This window comes from Watersipora subatra, chromosome 7, assembly GCF_963576615.1.
Source record: "Watersipora subatra chromosome 7, tzWatSuba1.1, whole genome shotgun sequence".
NCBI lineage: Eukaryota > Metazoa > Bryozoa > Gymnolaemata > Cheilostomatida > Watersiporidae > Watersipora > Watersipora subatra.
The window spans coordinates 28,210,839-28,230,898 of record NC_088714.1 but is presented as its reverse complement, the minus strand read 5'-3'; the positions used below and the strand labels follow the sequence as shown (position 1 = coordinate 28,230,898).

At 38.5% G+C, this 20,060-nt stretch overlaps 1 protein-coding gene across 1 annotated transcript; it reads left to right on the top strand.

Annotated features, from left to right (window-relative positions):
- The first annotated feature begins 15,554 nt into the window (after positions 1 to 15,554).
- On the top strand, positions 15,555 to 18,676 carry LOC137400629 (E3 SUMO-protein ligase ZBED1-like). The gene is made up of 5 exons (XM_068086960.1): positions 15,555 to 15,707; positions 16,026 to 16,539; positions 17,411 to 17,809; positions 18,044 to 18,373; positions 18,603 to 18,676. The coding sequence occupies exons 1-5, from the start codon at positions 15,555 to 15,557 to the stop codon at positions 18,674 to 18,676; spliced, it is 1,470 nt and encodes a 489-aa protein (XP_067943061.1).
- The last annotated feature ends 1,384 nt before the right edge of the window (positions 18,677 to 20,060 follow it).

Sequence of the window (20,060 nt, the reverse complement as noted above, 5' to 3'; positions counted from 1 at the left end):
CGAATGTATACCGCGGTCGATATTGCCTCTCCCCAGAATGACTTTGGAAAGTGAGATTCAGAAATTAACGAGCGAGCGGCCTCACAAACAGTACGATTAAATCTCTCAGCACAGCCGTTTTGTTGTGGAGAATAGCGAGTGGTGACTTGGTGATGTATACCTTGGGCTGAAAGGTAACTCTCAAACTCATTAGATGTATATTCTCCACCACCATCGCTTCTAAGTGTACCTATAGTCTGACCAGTTTGATTTGTCACTAATGATTCGTAAGTTTTAAACGCCTGGAACACGCTAGATTTGTCACGTAAAAAATATATCTGCACATGCCTACTAAAATCATTAATAAATGAAACAAAATACTTGCTACCACCTAAAGATTCATTCTGCATAGGGCCACACACATCCGTATGTACCAATTCAAGAACCCTACTTGATTTAATGCCATGGTCAGTTTGAACAGGACGTCGAGACATTTTACCTTTCACGCAAGCTTCACAGACACCTATTTCGCCGGTAACATTACAACCATTTTCACACCAATGATTCATGTTTTTGAGGCTACTTACGTTTCCATGAAAGATCGTTGATGCCACAGTAGGGAGGAGGACGCGGCAGCATTAGCAGTATGAATAACAAACTCGACATCAAGATAATATAGCCTGTTTACTACAGATCCTGATGCTATGAACATCTTTTTTTGATTCTTAATCCAGCATCTCGAATGTCCAAACTGTATTATATATCCTTTTTGTGTAGCAGCGTTTACAGAAAATAGATTTCCGTGTAGGTCAGGTATGTGTAGTACATTGTAAAGTGTAGCACGTCTAGTTTTATTTCCATGAATTTTTGTTTGCAGCTGAACAATACCTTTACCGACTACTTGAACTTGAGACCCATCGGCAACAACAACGTACTCAGGTGAATCTAGCTTAAAATAATCACAAAATACAGCTTTATTTTTCGCCATGTGACTGGTAGCACCGCTGTCGATCAGCCATTTTTGAGAGTCAACATCTGTCTCCAATACAGTAAATGCCGATTCATCATCTTTGCTATTATCATCGTATGTAGATATTTTGGCCTGGTGTGGATTTGAGTTACTGTTGTAATATCCATGACCTCGTTCTCGGCCGCGACACGATTCACGGCTCTGATTATAGTTGTTTTTAGGACAACCGTTTTGATAATGTTGTAAAGACCCACAGATATAGCAGACTTTGGATTGTTGCTGACTATGTTTAAAGCGGTTACTTGCTGACAGTAGAGCAGTGTCAGAGTTCGCTTTAGACCTGACACTACCAGAATCGCTGGCTGGAGTCAGTGCTCTTTGTTCCCTTTTTTGTTCTTCTTAAGGAGTGTTTGTGTGGCGAACTGTAAAGTTATATTGTCACCGCGAGCCTCGAGTGCAGTCACTAGCGTTGAATAGCTTTCCGGGAGGCTTCCAAGTAGAGTCACCACCGGGTCTTCCTCGCTAATATTAGCCTTAATAGCTGCAAGTTTATCAGTGATAGCTTTCATGTGACGTAGGTGGTCTTCAATTGATGAACCTTCGCTCATAACAGTCCTAAAGTACCGTTTCTTGAGAAATAACTTATTCGCCAGTGTATCACGTTAAAAATGAGCTCTGAGCTTGTTCCACGCAACTCCTGGGTCCTCACATTCACTGATGAGATAAATAATACTATCACTCACAGAAAGCACCATGTGGGAAAAAGCTTGGCTTGACTTATTTTTGTACTCGGCTTTAGCAGCAGCGTGAGCATCATCCTCCAGAGTAATGGTTCCATCCACATATCCAAATAAGTCCTTAGCTATGAGTAGGTGTTTGAGTTTGAACTTCCATGTGGCATAGTTATCAGTGTTCAGCTTATCTATAGTCCAGCCTTTCTCATCCATAGTTCTTTGATAATATTTAATGGGCTGACTGGGCCCATAACCTGTTGTTTAGATTCTTTGAACATTCAGTTTATTGACAGAAACTTTATTAGCTGTGTTCATCTTGACAGTTGTGAACAAAAGTGAGAGTATTATGAAAAGGCTATTGTAACAAAAAACAGAAAGCTTTCAGAAAGCACAACGAGATAGCTTTTAAAACCATGAAGCTTCTATTATTACAATATAAAAATGGCCCATGGTAATAATGAAAAAATCTTAATTAATTCTAAAAATGGAGAGTTAACAATATTAGGCACATCATCAGAATCTCTATAATATATATTCTGTTCATTAAATGAATGAAAAGCTACATAGATGTAAGTATAAAAAAGCACACAATAAAAGTATCATGAAAATTCATGCTGAATTTATTAAACAAGTCACTAAAGTGTGTAAAAGTACTTGAAAAATGGAGTGATATTAGGATAAGACTACGAAAAAAATTATTTTTCAGTCAAAGTGTAATCCTTAACAATAGAATATATAGTCATGATTGTATCTATGCAGGATAGTAATTTTTTAAGACTTTGTAGCATCATAACTGTAAAGCAATTATTTAGTTCTACTCAAAAATTTGACTAATCTAATTGCATTCCACTACTCAAAATGGTGGAAACTTACTTTTTTCATGATTTCATGAAAATTGTGTATCAAAAAAATATTCAATGTGTAACTTGCAAGTACATCTAACCAGGTACAGAATTTTCGCCGAATACACCAGCAAAAAATTACACAAAAATGGTATAGATGCAAGAAAATGGCTTTGAATATTATAGTCAGATTTTAGTTACAAAACTTGTTGCAACGTGCGACTTACTCCATTTGCATTTGCTAGAAAAAGCTGTACATTCAGAAAGCTATTCAACAATGTCACAACTGATTAGAATGAAAGTTCTTGCTTTTCATACAGTCCATACGTAGAGCACATGTGCTCTATATATGCAACAAACAATCTGAATATCTACTAATTATAAGGTTCATATAGATCAGGTTTAAGGATAATATAAAATTTAGCAACAAACAGAAATTAGTGCATTAGAAACTGCCGGTGAGCAAGTAGTAAGCTACAAAACAATAAATTATATTTTAGTGGTGATAGGCAAATACATACACGTAACATACGACATTTTTAGCAAAGGTCGAATGCAAAAAACATGAATGACCAATGAAAGCATAAAAACTGATACTTTGCTGTATAGATGTATTAGCAAAACCAGATAGCATAATTGAGAAACGACTAAACACTAGAGACATGTGCAGTATTTCACTGAACATGACACCTAATACATTGGAGGACCAGCAATAACGACAGTCATCGTATACTCATCTACAAGCAGCTTAGAAACCTCTTGTAGAAGTAGCCCATGAGGAAAGTGACATCGATTGACATGCCAGAAAACCATTAAAAGATATCAGACCTGTACCAGACATGACCAAGACAATTGGAGTTAGTCAGCATTTTCAATCAACATACTCTCATAACGTACTTAAGACCAGCTCACTCAATTACTAACTTTCTGCAACATAAAGAACAGAACCTGACCGCCTAAACACCTTCTCACAGGCTAACAGAGACATCTATAAAAGAGAACAGCTCCAACGACTCAGCGTCAGTCTATCGATCTATCTCTCTTCCTCAAGGACCTGCTGAGACTCCCTCAGCCTACTGAGGCGCATTCCTCTGCCTCTGCAGCCTTCCTCTCTCTTCCCTCAGCTTCTGGAGCCTCTATCCTTTCCCTACCTATGGAGCCTCCTTCTCCATCATCAGCTGACCCTTTTCAACTTCCCTCTCTCAACTACCGAGCTTCTATATATAATGACTGTCATGACTTTAATCTGACTGTCAAAACTCGCAGCCATATGGACCGAGCAAGCAAACATGAATGACTGTTCGAGTAAAGGTGTAACTTTTATTAGCTATTGCAGCTTTTTGGCATTAATTTTTTTGTTTAGAATTTTGTTAGTTGTGTATTTTAATTGTTGGACTTATGGAATGAAAAATTACCTTTTACTGGTAAATATCAGTATTGCTTACAATAGCTTAAAGGTTGGCTTGCAACAAAATCCACATTACAGTTATTTAATATCAAAAGATTCACCATGTCTTATTCTGCTGTGTTGTAGGTGCAAAATATGTGGAAATGTGATCACAAGCTCTTAAAAGCTCAAAAGTGAATAGTTAATTGCAGCCATCACGAAAACGCCGTAGGTTGGAACCCCTTTCCAAAACGGCTCAAATGGGACGTAGCTGAACAAGATAGCTTTCGTTTACACTTTCATGCAACCTCATTCGTTGAAATATCTTCACAAATATACTTCATGCATTCAATAAAACCATGTCTATTGTCCTTACGCGTCTAGTTCATCATCATTGTGATGCGGTCACTTTGAGCACTGGTATCTCAAAACCTACTTTAAAAATTTGTTCAATGTTTTAACCTTAGCGTGAAGGAGTGCATATCATCCTCTGATAAACATGAGGAGCCTGTTGGTCCCCAGTGATGGTCGTAAAATGCTTCAGAAATTGTTCGCGCCATTTGGCAGGAAGTATAGGTCACATGATCAGATTACGACTAGATGGTTAGACCAAACTTAAACGAAACTGTAAAGTAGTGAGCATCTATATTTGAGAAGGGCTTTACGGTAAAACCCGAAGTGTTTGTCATAAACTACTGCTAGGAGACATTTTATATTGAGCCTTTTATTGGCCTTTCAGTTCACGTGATAACATCACGTATCCAAACAATAACCACAATGTTTGAGTACGTCATCGAAATAAAGGAATTTCAACCTACGACAATTTCGTGATGGCTGAGATAACTGTTCTTTTTTGAACTTTTAAGAGCTTGTAATCATATTTTCCCATATTTCGACTTACAACACAGCAGAGTAAGACATGGTGAATCTTTTGATACCAAATGAATGTTATGTGAATTTTCTTGCAAGTCAACCTTTAACACCTTCACTGGTACCTGAACCAGTAATAATCAAATTAGTTTCCACCTGACAAAGCAAAACTACACAAAATGAGCATATTTAAAATATAATGAAATGACAAAGCAAATTCAACACTAATGTTGTGTGTGGATTCGTGTGCCTGCGCGCGTGAGTGTTTCATCAATTAGTAGAAATATAGCACTAAGCAAAATAAAGATATAGTTATATTGATTAAGTTAAAAAATAAATGAATGCTTAGTTCCTACTCGTTAAGCCATTATGAGACCCACATGCGCAGTAGCACTGCAGCTAGTCGAGGCGCTAATTGGCAAAATCAAACAGGAGATCTGAATTAATCTAGGCTTAAAAATATGGCTTTTAACATTAACTTTAGCACTAGTTAATGCAGGGGTTTTGCGTAAGTCTATTGGAAGACTGTTCCGTTGTGATGGTACTCCGTATTCGATTGTTTTTTGACCTGAAGCAGTATAAAATAATGGTCAAGGTAGATTGGTTTCTAAAAATCTGGTGTTACAGTGTGAACCTTTCTTGGTTAGGTCTTCACTTGAAGAGTAAAATTTTGAATGAGTTATCAAGAGAAGTTTATGCTGATAAAGTTTATCAACAGGCATCACAGACAGCTGAACAAATCGGGACTGAGATGAAGTTAGTGGTGGTTTATTGAATATTATGCGCATTAGACATTTTTTGTGATGTTAGTATTTTTTAAATAACAGAATGGAGCATTTCCCCATGACTCCAGACAGTAGCTAATTTCTGAGTTAATAAACACGTTGTATATTAGTTTCATAACACTTCTGGATAAAAATTTAGAACATCTACTAATCAGGCCTGACATAGATCCTATCTGCTTATTTAGATTATTGATGTGTGTCCAATATCAGGTGACTGTCCAAATGAACTCCTAAAAATTTGATTGAAGATGTTTCCTTTAATTCTGAATGAAATAACTTTATTGATTTTTCTAACTTAATTTTCTTTTGATGATTTCTCATTACAATGTACATTGTTTTGTCCATGTTAACAGTTAATTTATTTGTATTACACCATTGTTCAAATTTTTTAAGTTCATTATTAACTATATCAATGTCATTATTCAAATTGTTAGACTCAAAAAATATATTTGCATCGTCAGCATATATAATAGGTTTTAATTGATTAGTAGATAACACAATATTGTTAATATATAATTATATATTAAGAATAAGGTTGGACCCAGGATAGAACCTTGAGGAACACCACAATTTATACTTGAAAAGCAAGACTTACAGTTTTCTATAAAAGGTTATCTGTTTTCTATATTCCAAGTAGTTTTTTATTCAGTGAATACCAGACGATGCAAAGTGCATATATATTTTAATTTGTGAATGAGTATATTGTGGTCAATAGTGTCAAAAGTCTTACCAAAATCAAGAAATATCCCTAGTACTGCGCTGCCATGGTTCATCGCAGATAAAACTTTCTTTGTAAGATCAATTAATATTTGGCTAGTGATTCGATTTTTTCTGAAATCAAATTGTTGTGTCGTAAGAATGTTGTTATTTTTTAAATACAGTGGAACTCGGATAACTCGTCCTCGGATAGCTCGAAAACATGGTTAACTCGCACGTATTTGTTTGGTCCGTTCCCACGCAATGATAAATTGCTTTAGATAACTCAACCTTAACTTCGTTAACTTGAACAGTCTAAATGGCTACCGAGATGGTTGTTATCGCTTTAGAATATCACTTTATTCCAAGCCATGGAGATAAACATCAACTTTTAGTAGTTTTTAGGCCTCGTTATTTCCAACATCGGCAAAATATTTCCGTTAACGACTTTTCCAGAGGTTAGCAAAAAATCAAATTTTATCAAACATCCGCTTAGCGATGGCCCTCCGAAAGCAAGGAAAAGTGAGGTAACATTCGGATAAATTTAAAGTAAATCGGCAAAATTGATAATGGGTAAGCAGTTTTGTAATAACTGACTTACTACAAAATTGATTTTGGTTAAAACGCCCAGTAGAAAAAGTATTTTTTCTGAGCGTTTTAACCACGATCAAGCTTTGGCAATTGTAACCTGAGAACGTCCTGGCAGTCACATAATCTAAAACAACAAACAATTCTCAAGTGATAGAAAAATATCTATACTTTCTGATAAAAAAATTTAACACTTTACACGAGAGGCCCTTTCACTTGCAACAAGCAATCTATGCTTTTGATGTATATACACATGTAGTTTGTATATGTACATGTATATACTGATAAATACATGCACTGTGACAGTGCACTGAAAACTTAAACTCTCTGATAACGCAAACACTTACGCTCGGTCTCGTGAAGTTTGAGTCATCCGAGCTTCACTGTATCTGCATATTTGCAAATTCTTATAGCCCCAAGTTTCAGCTTGGTTTACAAAAAAAAAATCTTATTAATATATTAAATAGAACTGGAAATATTTGCAAAAACCTCAGGCTATGTCAGAATAGTAATTTTGTCGAGTTTAAAAAAAAATTGAGATAATGGCTAGGAATTTGTCCACATCAAGACATTCAATTAATAAAGAAATAGCTGTAAATATTGATGAGTTGGTAAATGACAGTGATAGTGAAGTAGATGACTCTGATGATGAGGAAGGTGGGTAAAATTGGGAATATGATCAGTGTTGTATAATCGAGTTGGTGGGCCGCGGGCTACACTAATGCCCGAGGTCATGGTAGTTACAGGTAGTTACGAGAGGTTACGGGAAGGTACGAGAGGTTACGGGAAGGTACGAGAAGTCAGGGTTAGGATAAAGGCGTCGGGAGATTGAGAGAGTTTTCTTCTTTGCTTCAACCACATGTGAGTACACACATTTATATAACATGGCGCAGTTGACGAAGCTCTGATTTTTTTTCTGTTTTTGTTATCATTAGCGATAATTTTTCTGGTTGCGGGGTAAGTTAAAACGGTTGAATAGACCCTTTCACGGGCGTGCAGGTGAGGTAACGTGAGGTAGGGTAGTGTTGTGAGGTGTTGTAGCGGTGAAGTAGCGGTGTTGGTGAGGGGTAATTATTTATTACATATTCGGAGGTGGGAGTTACACTAATTTTATACGAGAGGGGTAGAGTGAATTTGTGGCGAAGGAGATATTGTATCGGGTAAGAGATGGAGAGTGGTCTTCCAAAGCTAGTGTTCGGTGAGCACGGTGATGGGTCGTGGGAGAGATTTACAGAGGAGATGAATATATGTATAGAGAGTGCTGTCGAGAGGAGAGGTTATGTAAATGATGAAGATGGCAACAGAGTGCCTATTATGAGAGGTAGAGCTAGGTTAGTGCCACTATTGAGAGCTATTGGGCACAGTGGTAGAGAAGTATTGAGGGGTGCAGGGTTTGACGTAGATGGCGTAAATTCTACTTATGAAGGGGCAGTGGAGGTTTTACGGGATTATTATGGTAGACAAGAGAGTATGTTCGTAAAGGGGCATAAGTTCCTTACGGCTAGGCAGACACTTGGGGAAAGTGATAGAGAGTTTTTACAACAGGTAGAGAGTTTGAGCAGATATGCAGAGGTGACTAACGATAATGATAGGGTAAGGTTTGCCCTGATTGTGGCGGTTAACGGGTTGAGAGATAGAGAAGTAAGCAGAGAGTTAATGAAGAATGCCAATCTTACTTGGGCGTTATTGCAGGAGGCATTGAGGGCTCGTGAAATGGCCAACAGCTCTGATAGATTTTTGAGAAATGAGGGTAGAAGTACCGAGTTAAAGAGTGAGGTTAAGAGAGAAGTAGCAAAGGGATCAGAGTTTGATAGCCGAGTGCAGTACAGGAGTAATGATAGAGATAGAAGTTATGATTCAGCAGGTAAATCTTCCCCTAGGGGTAGCCCTAGGAGTAGTAGAGAGTATTATGGTAGTGAAGAGCAAGGTACTAGTAGATACGGGACAAGAGGCCGGGAGTATAACAAGGACAGTGACAGTAGAAAGTATAGAGATAATAGCAGGGAGAGGCATGTCTCTAGATATAGAGCAGGTAGTAGAGAAGGCAGTGAAGGTAGAGTATGCTACAATTGCAAACGTAGTGGGCATGAGATGAGGAGTTATCCCTCCATTAAATGTTTTTGTTGTGGACAGCGAGGACATGTATCCCGTTATTGTAGGGATAGGAGAGAAGTAGGTTATGACGGGCGAGGTAGTAGCAGGAGGTCAGGAGGTAGTCGAGATAATAGCTACGAGCGGTCTGGTAGCAGGGACAGTAGTGGGGAGAGGTACAGGGGCCGAGAAAGCCCCCGCGAAATTAGAGGCAAATTTGGCAGGTACAGGGACAACAGTGTGGATAGGTTTGAGGGGAGAAGTATAAGGAGAGGTACCAAGATAGTAGTAAGGGCAGAAGTGTTAGGTTCTCTGGTTCTAGGGATAAGTATGAGGATGACAGTTGACTAGAAAGGAGAATTGTACAGGTTTTAAAGGTCAATGGGAAGAACGTTGAATTTACGTTTGATACTGGGGCAGAGGTGTCGACTGTAACCGAGGGGACGGCCGAAAGGCTGAACCTACGGCTAGAGGAGCCATCTACTGTTTTGGCGGGAATAGATGGTCGTAAGCTAAGATTAGTCGGTAAAGCAGGTGTTCAGTTGGAAAGTAAATATAGATTTATGGAGACAGAGGTATACGTGGTGAAAAGATTGAGAACAAACTTCTTGGGCATAACTGAGTTAAGGCAGCTTAAATTATTTGCTGTTGTAAACGCGGTATGCGAAAGTAAGTTTGAGGCTGTTAAGGAGTGTAGAAGTATTAAGCCAGTTAAGCCGTTTTCGTCAAGAACCATTATTGCTGGGTCAAGTTATGTTTCAGATGATGTCGAGTTGCAAAAGCTGAAAAATAAGTCTGTCAGAGAGAGCGAAGTTAAGAGAGGTCACGCAGGTCAAGATTGTTGGACTTGCAAAACCAAGGAAGTGAAGAGTAGCGAATACATGGAAATTGGTAGCCAACAGGGGACAGCCCAAGGCACCAGAGATGTGCAAGTGTCTATGGGGTGTGATAGAGAACAGAGTCACGATGAGGTAAGGGAAGGTGCTGAGAAAGTAGCTAAACCAGTGTCTGTAATGGAAAAGGTTTGCTCTTTTTTAGCCGAGATATCCAACAATGGAATGTTAGACAGAGAAGGTCATGAGAAAAAGGTAGCAGAGATTGAAAGAGAGGAAAGGGAGGTGCGGAGGAAGTCGAAGGAGAAATTAGCTAAGCTGAAAGCCAAACGGGAGGCAGCAGTCATGGAGTTGGAAAATGTCAAGGCATTCAGGGTAGTGGTGCAGGAGTTAGCCGAGGTTCAGAGGAGAATTGCTAGTAGCAGACCTGCACTGGTTGCAGGTGAGGTCGAGCTAGATAGGTCTGGGCCTATGCCAACTCCCAGCTCTGTGGTGCCATCCCCTGTGCAGCCGGTTACGGCCCAGGTGGAGACCTCCCACAGGAAGCCTGTTGAGCCTGCCTATTACTGGGGAGAGCGAGGTAAACACGGAAGAGACGGAGATGAGGTTGAGGAGTCATTACTAACCCAACCAAAAGACTCCGGGCTTGTCAGGGTTGGTAGAAGTAGTGTTGGATATGTTGGTGGAAGGAGTGTTGGTAGTGACAGTGGTCACGGTAAAAGTATTGGTAGCGGCGGAGGTCAGAGTGATGGAAAAGCCAGTGCAGACTGGCAATGGTGCTGGCAGTAGCGAGAAGAGTACAGTGATTTATACAACAGTGAGAGTGGAGGATCAGGAGAGTGAGGAGAGCAGTGCGGCCGAGTACACAGCAGTCCCGGGTTGCTCGAGAGCGATGGTACACAGGATGTGTTGATGGACAAAGACCTGGGTTAAAGCGTAAGGTAAACTTCACCAGCAAGGTGAGTCGGTGAATGAGTTCCAATGTATTTCTGGAAGGTTAGTGGCCCATACAAAAAAGAAAAAGGGCATGTTGTATAATCGAGTTGATGGGCCGCGGGCTACACTAATGCCCGAGGTCATGGTAGTTACAGGTAGTTACGAGAGGTTACGGGAAGGTACGAGAAGTCAGGGTTAGGATAAAGGCGTCGGGAGATTGAGAGAGTTTTCTTCTTTGCTTCAACCACATGTGAGTACACACGTTTATATAACAATCAGAATTAGGTGCAGTAAATAAAAACCACAGCATGAGTGAGTGAAATATGTGAGTGCAGTTCGACTTTATTTAGTTTGTCAAGAAATGGCTTGATCAATAAATGATTTAGACTCACTCATTGGTAGATTCCTGATGGTTGTAACTCATCTTGTTAGTCCAATATTTGGTCACACTCACATCTTACATGATTAGTTCATTGGGCCAAACTATATTTTGATATGTAAGTGACTACTGGCTAATAGTAGTAGATTACTAGACTAGTTCTAAAACTGCTTCTAAATAGTATTTTGCTGCAAAGTAGGATATTTTACATGCAAATATTTCTTATCCCTACTATCTGTTGGGGAGAGGAGGGATGGGGTGTGGGGAGAGAGAAGGGTGTGGGAGAATGAAGGGGTGGGGGAATATTCCTCCTCTTTCAATCCACCCAAGCCCTAACCGACCATTTTTTGAAGCAGGCTGTAGGCTACTCATATATTTATAAAGAATAGCTACAGAACAATTATAATTGTATTAGATTACAATGATGAAGCGGAGAGGAGAGTTGGTGGTTGATGCAATGCAGATAGTGATATGCTTAGGGATATGGAAGATGATGGTGACCACGTACCAGAAATGAGCGAGAGCGATTCTAAACCAGGCCATTATGTGTTGACTGTTTTGCCATATCATAGGCTCAACGCAAAATAATAATAATATGCCATGTCAGACATAAATAAAAGTAAATAAAAAACAATCAAAGTATTTACTGCAATAAGTAATACCTTGTACTCTGTTTACGAAAATTATCAATTTTGGTGTGAAAAGGCATTCTTTGTCCTGACGTTACATATATTAGATTCAGCAGAATGAACTCATGTTTAGTATAATATGAAAGCTCATATTTTCAGCTCCACAATGATGTGCTCATACACAGTTTTACTAGTATTAGGGTAGACACAATATATAATTGGGAAACCTCAAAATCGGCCAGCCACTGGGGGGGGGGGAGGATTGTGCTAAAGCGACCGGACTTGAAAGTGTTAATGCAGATGTGACTCTTTCGAGAAATATCCAGTGTTATCAAGTTAAATATGATCTCACTCCATAACATTATACAACCGATGTTTCACAAAATAAAAACAAGCATGTGCAATGTTTTTTTGGAAAGCATTCATTGATAACTTAACATCTATCGTAGTTTGCTACCGTAAGCAGAGACGGTTGTTTCTTATAATTCGAGTAAGAAGGAGATACCTGAAATGCATAATAAATCATTAAAGGAATAGCCCAAATTATATACGTGATGACTGGTGCTTCCCATAACAGCATTCAACTTGTTTTTAAATATAAACGATTTGCTGCAATTCCACTATTTTTCGTAATTTTGCGCGCGCGTATCTAGAAGTGGCATAATGGAATAGCTAGCTTGCATAGCTTTCGGTTTGCGGATTTAGTAAAACGCGTGATGAGGCGTGAGGATTAAAATCATGCCAGATCGTCATAAAATTGCTCCCAATGGACGGCGTTTTTGGGAGCTCGCTCGATTGCAAACAAAAGGGCCACGCCCACTATTTTTTATATAAGTTACATGTAAAATCAACATCAACATTACAATGCAACATCAACCAACAAAAAGTACTCCCATTGGCAGTCGCTCCGAAATTGACTGTTATTATTCATCATTTGAAAGAAGACAAAATTTCCGACAAGAAGCTACTAATAATTATTTAATTAAAAAAGGTAACCCTTGTAGGGCTCAAATTGAAGTACATCTTACCTAAATTGGCATATAGCTCAAGTTACGATAGGTTTTGTATTTGCCACCAGTTTCTGGTTTGGGTTTCTAGAAAAATTATATGTTGTGATGTCTGTGTAAAAGCCTTAGGTGCTGCTGCTAAACTGATATAACAACGTAGTGGCTGGTGGCAATATTCATTTAAATACTGTATGTAGATACCTTTCCTTCAACTCTTCATCTCACCAGCGCGCCAAAGTAATATCAGCTGGTCTATTAAGCAAAACGTATATGCAAAATACATTGTACTGTATACAGTATCGCGATACATATGCAAAACCAGGCTCAGGTAAGCAGTTACAAATATTAAGATCATCTGCATATGATTAGATAAAATATAATTTATGTAGCAGTAACAAACGACAAAATCAAAACAATCGTGCAGTAAAATATAGAATTCTGTTAACTAAGTTAACGCTACTTTTGCAACATTGGTTTTAGGTGAGCAGTTGGATACCACTAATATTTTGACAATATATTAAGATGAAAAATATTAAGCAAAAGAACATATAAGCATAGAGCGAGTAATGCTTTGGCTCTGCTCCTCAACAGACGCTTTACGCTAACAGTAAACTAATGACGCTAACTTTTTGCACAACATCTCGTATCGCCATTGAAGCACTCCCTCAGCTAACAGACGAATCATTCTTCAGCGCTTCAGTGGTTTTTACACACGAAGTGCAGTCAAACCGTGACAAACTTTTTCGCCAGACGATGCCCTTTCTGATGTTGGCAGCTTAACGATGTCAGTGCATGGCACCCTGCACCCATGGCAACACGTGCATCTTTATCTCGTGCTGTCCGAGCTTGGCGTTATCCGCCCTTTTTTCTTTCTGTGCCTAAAACAAAAAAAATATGAACACAACCCAGGCAAACGGAAGTCTTTTAAGATACACATTACAGAAATATGTGCATGATTTAATGAGCAAAAACACCACCCACTGTTACAACTGGACAAAAATGGGTAAACATGTTATTCTTTACAGAATAATGGCAGTATGTATATATATATAATATATATATTTAGCTGATTGAGTCTTCTTTGAAGGTCAATAACCTTGCGTTTGAGTTGGTCAACCTGCAAATCATTGGTATCATGGACTAGACCTAGAAAAGTAAATGAACATTGAGGAATAAACATTAAGCTTCTTTAGAACAACCTAAAATATTCAATTGCTCAGCTTTCACAATATGTCCTGTGCTTCACGTCCTTGTGTCTAAACATATGATCTCAGACAGAGAATTATGGAGAGACCGCATACTTGACCATGTGTTCAGCTGCAAGAAGAAAAGGTAATGGATGTTTAAGGTGGATGAAAGGTTGACCGACAAAAATGTCACAGCTGTTAGTACATGTATTCTGTTAGCATCATTCTGCTAGTATTTCTTCAACCAGACCTGCAGAAGAAAAAATGTTAGCTGTTTTGTGATATTTTAGCCATACCATGCATTTCAGGGTGCAGTAAGGTACAACCAGGCTTGGGGCCACTAGCAGTGCAGTGCGCACTGCACTAGTGCACTGCACTAGTGCAGTGCATAGCGCAGTGCAATTTAAAAATAGAAATTTTTAGTGCAATACTAGTGTCTAGTGCAAATTTGACATGAGTTCCTGGGTGCACTAGTGCAAGTGCAGTGCTTAGTGTGACATGGTATGTACTAGTGCAGTGCCGAGTGCGGATTAGAAAATTCCCATAAATGCACTAGTGCAAGTGCAGTGCACAGTGCAACATAAAATGCTCTAGTGCAATGCCTAGTGCGGATTGGAAACTTTTTCATAAATGCACTAGTGCAAGTGCAGTGCCTAGTGCAACATAGTATGCACTAGTGCAGTGCCAAGTGCAGATCCAATATTATTATTTTCCTTTGATGGAGATGATGGAGATGGCATTACGTTTCACTTTAATATTGGTATTGAATATGGAACTTTGATATTTCTTTGCAATGTTGTTAACTACTCAACTGAGCATGTGTTTGGAGTTTCCATGAATCCCTAGAACTAGAATCAAGCCAACTTTATTTATTTACCATTTGTCTATTGTCTTGTCTATTTGTCTCCATGTCAGTATTTGTGGATGTACATGTAGATGTAGGTTTTCAGTTTAAATCTATCTTTGATAGAGTGGAAGTAACTTATTGATTAAATTTCAACTTTCAATAAGTTTCTCGTAAACTCGTGTTTTTAAATACATGTATTCAAGTACCAATTACATATGCTTATGTACAAAATCACAAGCAAAATGAGACCAATCCAGAGATGGTATGATTATATAATAAATGTAGGCATCTTTGAAGTAAAATGAAACTTGATCTATGAGTGATATGTTTATACCAGAGTGAGCGTGACACATCTCAGACCCAGACTTTCTTGAACATGACTAGAGGAATTTTGGCAGTAGGTACTGTAGCTGTAGTTGTCTGAAAGTCAATGGAATTGCTAAAGAGATAAAGTTTACAATTATTGCCCAACTGCAGCTCAGTGGTGTAATGATGAGATCAAAGGACAAGTGCATGTAGGTGTTGCATGTTGTATTGTTCTAGAATCTAGCTAGAGACAAGAACTGCTTGACTGTCACATCTCAGTGAGAGCAAGCAGCTCTCTAACTCCTTGGTGAGAGCAACACAAGCAGTTAATGAGCTCACAGTGAGACTAAAAGTAAATTGTAGAAAATTAATCCTTTCAATGAATTGTTTATAAAACCAACTCAATAAGCCAATGCTGGCTATAAACTGTAAGTCTTGCCAAAGTAGCTCACCACATGCAGAGTAATCAGCATACAAACAGCATGACAATGGCAAGTTTCGGTAAAGTGAAAGACATATACAAAAAATATTTCATTTACCCAGAGGATATTACTGACACATTTGCTGCAACCTGCAAGCTTTGTAGCATAGAAGTCAAGGCTACAAAGAGAGCAAAGACTTCTAATCTCAAGGCTCATTTGGTAAGATAAAACCTCTTAGTTCATTCAGTACAGTACATCATACATGTGGAATACGATATTGGTCTATCATATTCTTTGCAATTTTCTATGGATTGAGATCTATAACAATCAGTTTTTGAAGATTTTGTCTGCAACACTTCCACTTGCATTATCCATCTCAGCCACACAAGCCTAAAATATGGCTATGTTTACATGATGTATATTATATTAGCTTATTTTATGAGGTCAATGGGTGAAATTACATTACATATTATATCATATATGCATACCATGTTACTTCACTTCTTTAAATTTTGATAACCATTGTTTATTCATTAGGCCAGCAACCACAAAAAAGAGCATGAAGAATTGGCAAAAGATCTTTCATCATTGAAAGAAGTCAAAGAACCTTCAAATACCGCAACAGCCATTCAACTGTATATAAGGATTCAGCCTTCCTCAAGTTTCACCAAGTCTCAACAGAAATTTGACAAATCTGATCAACGTCAGATAACTGCTACTCGGCTTATCCAGGATGTAATAGTAGAAAATCTGTTACCACTATCATTGTTGGAAAGTGACTCATTTAAAGCACTAGTCAACTACTGGCAGCCGAGATATCAAATCCCATCTCGTAAACACTTCACTCAAAAAATCCTGCATCAGAGTGCTGACGACATCGTCCAGAAAGTTAAAGATGACTTTGCTGGAGTCAAATCTGTTTGCCTAACGATGAACATATGGACATCAAGGCAAAATCATGGATTTATTGGTATAACCGCACATTATATCAAGGACTGGCAAATGATTGGAGTGATGCTATCCGGCAAACGTTTCAAAGGTCGTCACACTGGTAAGCATCAAATTTCTACCTGGTTCCATGTGTTTAGTTAACATAAACTATAAATGATATATAGCAACCGCAATAAGAGACACTGATAAGTTGTTCTGCGACTTTCAACATGTACATGTACTTGTGCGCATGTTACTGAACTATTGTGTCATGTATTTTAAAACCTTTCGTGTTTGTCAATATTGGGTTAGGCCGAGGGGAATTTGTTGAGTATTTTATTTAATAGATATTTTCCTTTTTGGTCTAAAGATATTGCTTGGCTAATTTTCCTTACTCTAAAATATATTTGTTATTGTCTGCCCTAGCCATTAGGCCCACCTCCTGTACTACGCCCACCCCCACAACAATAATTAAAAAACAGACCTGTTTTTGAAATAGGAACTATCTTGTTTTCACCAATCACACCTCACCTTTTTCCCTTGCCCCCATTCCCATGCTGTCCACACTATCACCACTCACTGCCCAATTCCTATTCATTGTCGCTATCCCAGTGTTTTGATCAACAGTAGCTTTCACATCCTGGTAACCAGTAAATTTACTACACCTGCACAGAACTTGACATCCATTTTGTCATTATTTGTGATTGTGAAAAGCTGCTTTCAATTCACACTCATGCGTAGCCTACCTGGTTGACACCTAAATAAATAGGGTTGTGCATATACATTTTAAAGCAATATACATGTATTACTATATATATATTTCCTACCAATCGCATACACTTACATCAGGCAACATTAATGTAGGCTGACATGCATTTCCTTTGCATCACATTCACACTAAGTATATATGTCAATGTCACTTTTATATATAATTCTTTGTTTATATCAAATCAAAAAAACTGTTTAACATGCAATGATGCAATGTAGTGCAGGTGAGAGGATTGCTGGAGTTTACAGTGAGATAAAAGTAAGCTATGGAATACCAAACAAAGTGATAGCAATATGCACTGACAACGGGCTTAATGTTGTCAAAGCCATCAGCCTCCCTGAATTTCCTAGCAATGAACCAGCAGATGAAGAAATGTGTGAGGATGAGATGGATGAGGACCATGATACTGGAGGGGATGACATTAGTGATGAAGATTTGGATGCAATGAATTGCGTGTTAAGTGTGACACAGCATCATATCCACTGTTTTTGCCACACTGTCCAGCTTGTTGTTGGCGATGGGTTGAAGAAGTGCAGCAAGACAGCCAACCATGTTCTGGCCAAAGTCAATGCCATTATCAATCACACAAGGAACTCTGTGATCAGCAGTGAATTACCTGGATGTAATCACATTAACAAGCTACAATCTCGAACTGCGATTAGATGAAACAGCCAGTTAAAAGCTCTAAATACTTTCCTGGATGTACCTGAAGACCTCTTGCCTCAACTAGACACGAGAACAACATTTACCAGGTGTGCTTTGACAAACAACAGAAATAAATTTAGTAGCTAAAATACGAAATATACACTAACTGTTCCAATTTGGACCATTTTAATTGTGCTACTTTTTACTCTAGCATATTTCAATTTTGATAATTTAATGCTAAGCTGCAATTTACACTGCAGGGCTGACAGAAAAGTGGCTGAAGAAATCAGGGCCATTCTACAACCTTTCAAAGCTGCTACCGAACAGGTCGAAGGAGATTATCACACAGGGGGTCAGGTCATTCCAATCGTGAAACTTCTCAGGCACCATCTAAAGGGCTTACAATGTGAATACCCCAACCATCATCTAGTCAATGCCTTGCAAGAGTCTGTGGAAAAGAGACTGGTGCAATATGAGCATGATGCTTTGTTCATACTCTGCTCTTCACTGGATCCTCGCTTCAAACTCGTTTGGTGTACCGGTAAGTCTTATACATCATACATGTAATACAATGCTATTATACTTTATATTTTGACCTTGTTTTTCACAACCAAATTTAGTATATGACAGCAACAGCTGTATATCTATTTTTGCATGCAGCATAGATATTGGAATTTTTAAACAAGTGGTTTTAACCCCTCTCTGATAATAGTTGATTTGTCTTCGGGGCACACATGTTTTATGCATCTGCGTGTTTACAATATTTCCAGAAACAAAAAGTGAATACGGTGAAACATTATTGAAGTCAAAGATAGAAGATCTAGTAACACTACCAAGTCCGTGAAATGACGCCACAGAAGCTCCAGCTGCAAAAAAAGACGAAAGGTCTGTTTTCAACTATTTTGACTAACAATTCGTACAATGCCAAGAAGATTTCGGGCCAAGCTATTATTGACAGAGAAGTAAAGGAGTATTTAACAGAGGATCTTGAGCCAGAGTTGTCTTTGCCAAATGTATACTGGAAGAATTGTCAAGCATATCCAAATTTGAGACATTTGGCTGAGCTAACTATGCCTGTATTAGCATCATACGCTCCTGTAGAGCGTTTGTTTAGCCAGGCTGGTCGAATCTTCCGTGCAGATAAATCTAAACTGACTGATGCCAACTTTGAAAAGCTAATGTTCCTTCGGTCTAATAAACATCTTCTCTGAACAATATTGCTTATCAATTTTGCCATCAACATGACGTACTGTTTACATGATACTGGTTTATCTACGGGTAGATTTTCTTGTTGTACATTGTACATTTATGTAATAAGAAGTGAATTATTTCATTCCACGCTTGCTTAGTATATTTAGTTATTGTAATTGTAATACATTGCACTTATTGATATCTGTTGTCATCTGCACTATTTAATATTGAGCATTATTGTAGGTCTATGGTTTGTTTGAAATTTTAGGTGAGGCTAGTTTATTTGACAACTACATGGCTGACATCCTTTGCACGGCTATAATTGTACTATTGCAGTGGATAGCAGTAGATATCTGTTGATTAGTAGGCAATTCTTGCAGCTGCTATAGCAAAAAAGCTCATTGGTCTAGTGCCGAGTGACGTTTAATAGTGAAGTGCCTTGTGCATCTATGATTTTACGCTGCACTAGTGCTAGTGCAATGTCTAGTGCACAAGAATTTTTGCTATTGCGGTGCCTAGTGCATTTTTGACTTCACTTTTCGATGCACTAGTGCTAGTGCAGTGCCTAGTGCACAAGAATTTCTGCTAGTGCATTTTATATTATTACTATGCCATGCACTAGTGCAAGTGCAGTGCCTAGTGCACCTTACTGTCGTCTAGCCAGCAAATAGTGCAGTGCGCTCAATACTCACTAGTGGCCCCAAGCCTGGGTACAACACATACTAGTGTTAATTGTGATGGTAGCAGAAATCTATTACTGAAACAGACGAATCACGTGCGATACTAACAATACCATATGCCGCTATCTACCACAGGCACAGCAGTTACACACATAAAATACGTACGAGTTTGCTGAATTGGCTGCATGTAAAAAATAGAGCATGGCAATAAATTGTAGTCAATATGAGGAAATCTTTGTTACAGGTCAAAATTTAACACAAAATTTGATTAAAGCTCCACCAAGTCTCCACCAAACTGTCCAACACTGCCAGCAACTGCATGAGACGCATGGCTGCTACTGCTCTGATGTCGGTCTT

Bases quoted from the DNA above. Each gene is read 5' to 3' on its own strand.
- LOC137400629 (XM_068086960.1), top strand. From the start codon at position 15,555: ATGGCAAGTTTCGGTAAAGTGAAAGACATATACAAAAAATATTTCATT. The intron at 15,708-16,025 runs GTAAGATAAAAC...TTTATTCATTAG, and splicing joins CTAATCTCAAGGCTCATTTG to GCCAGCAACCACAAAAAAGA. The intron at 18,374-18,602 runs GTAAGTCTTATA...CAATATTTCCAG, and splicing joins CAAACTCGTTTGGTGTACCG to AAACAAAAAGTGAATACGGT.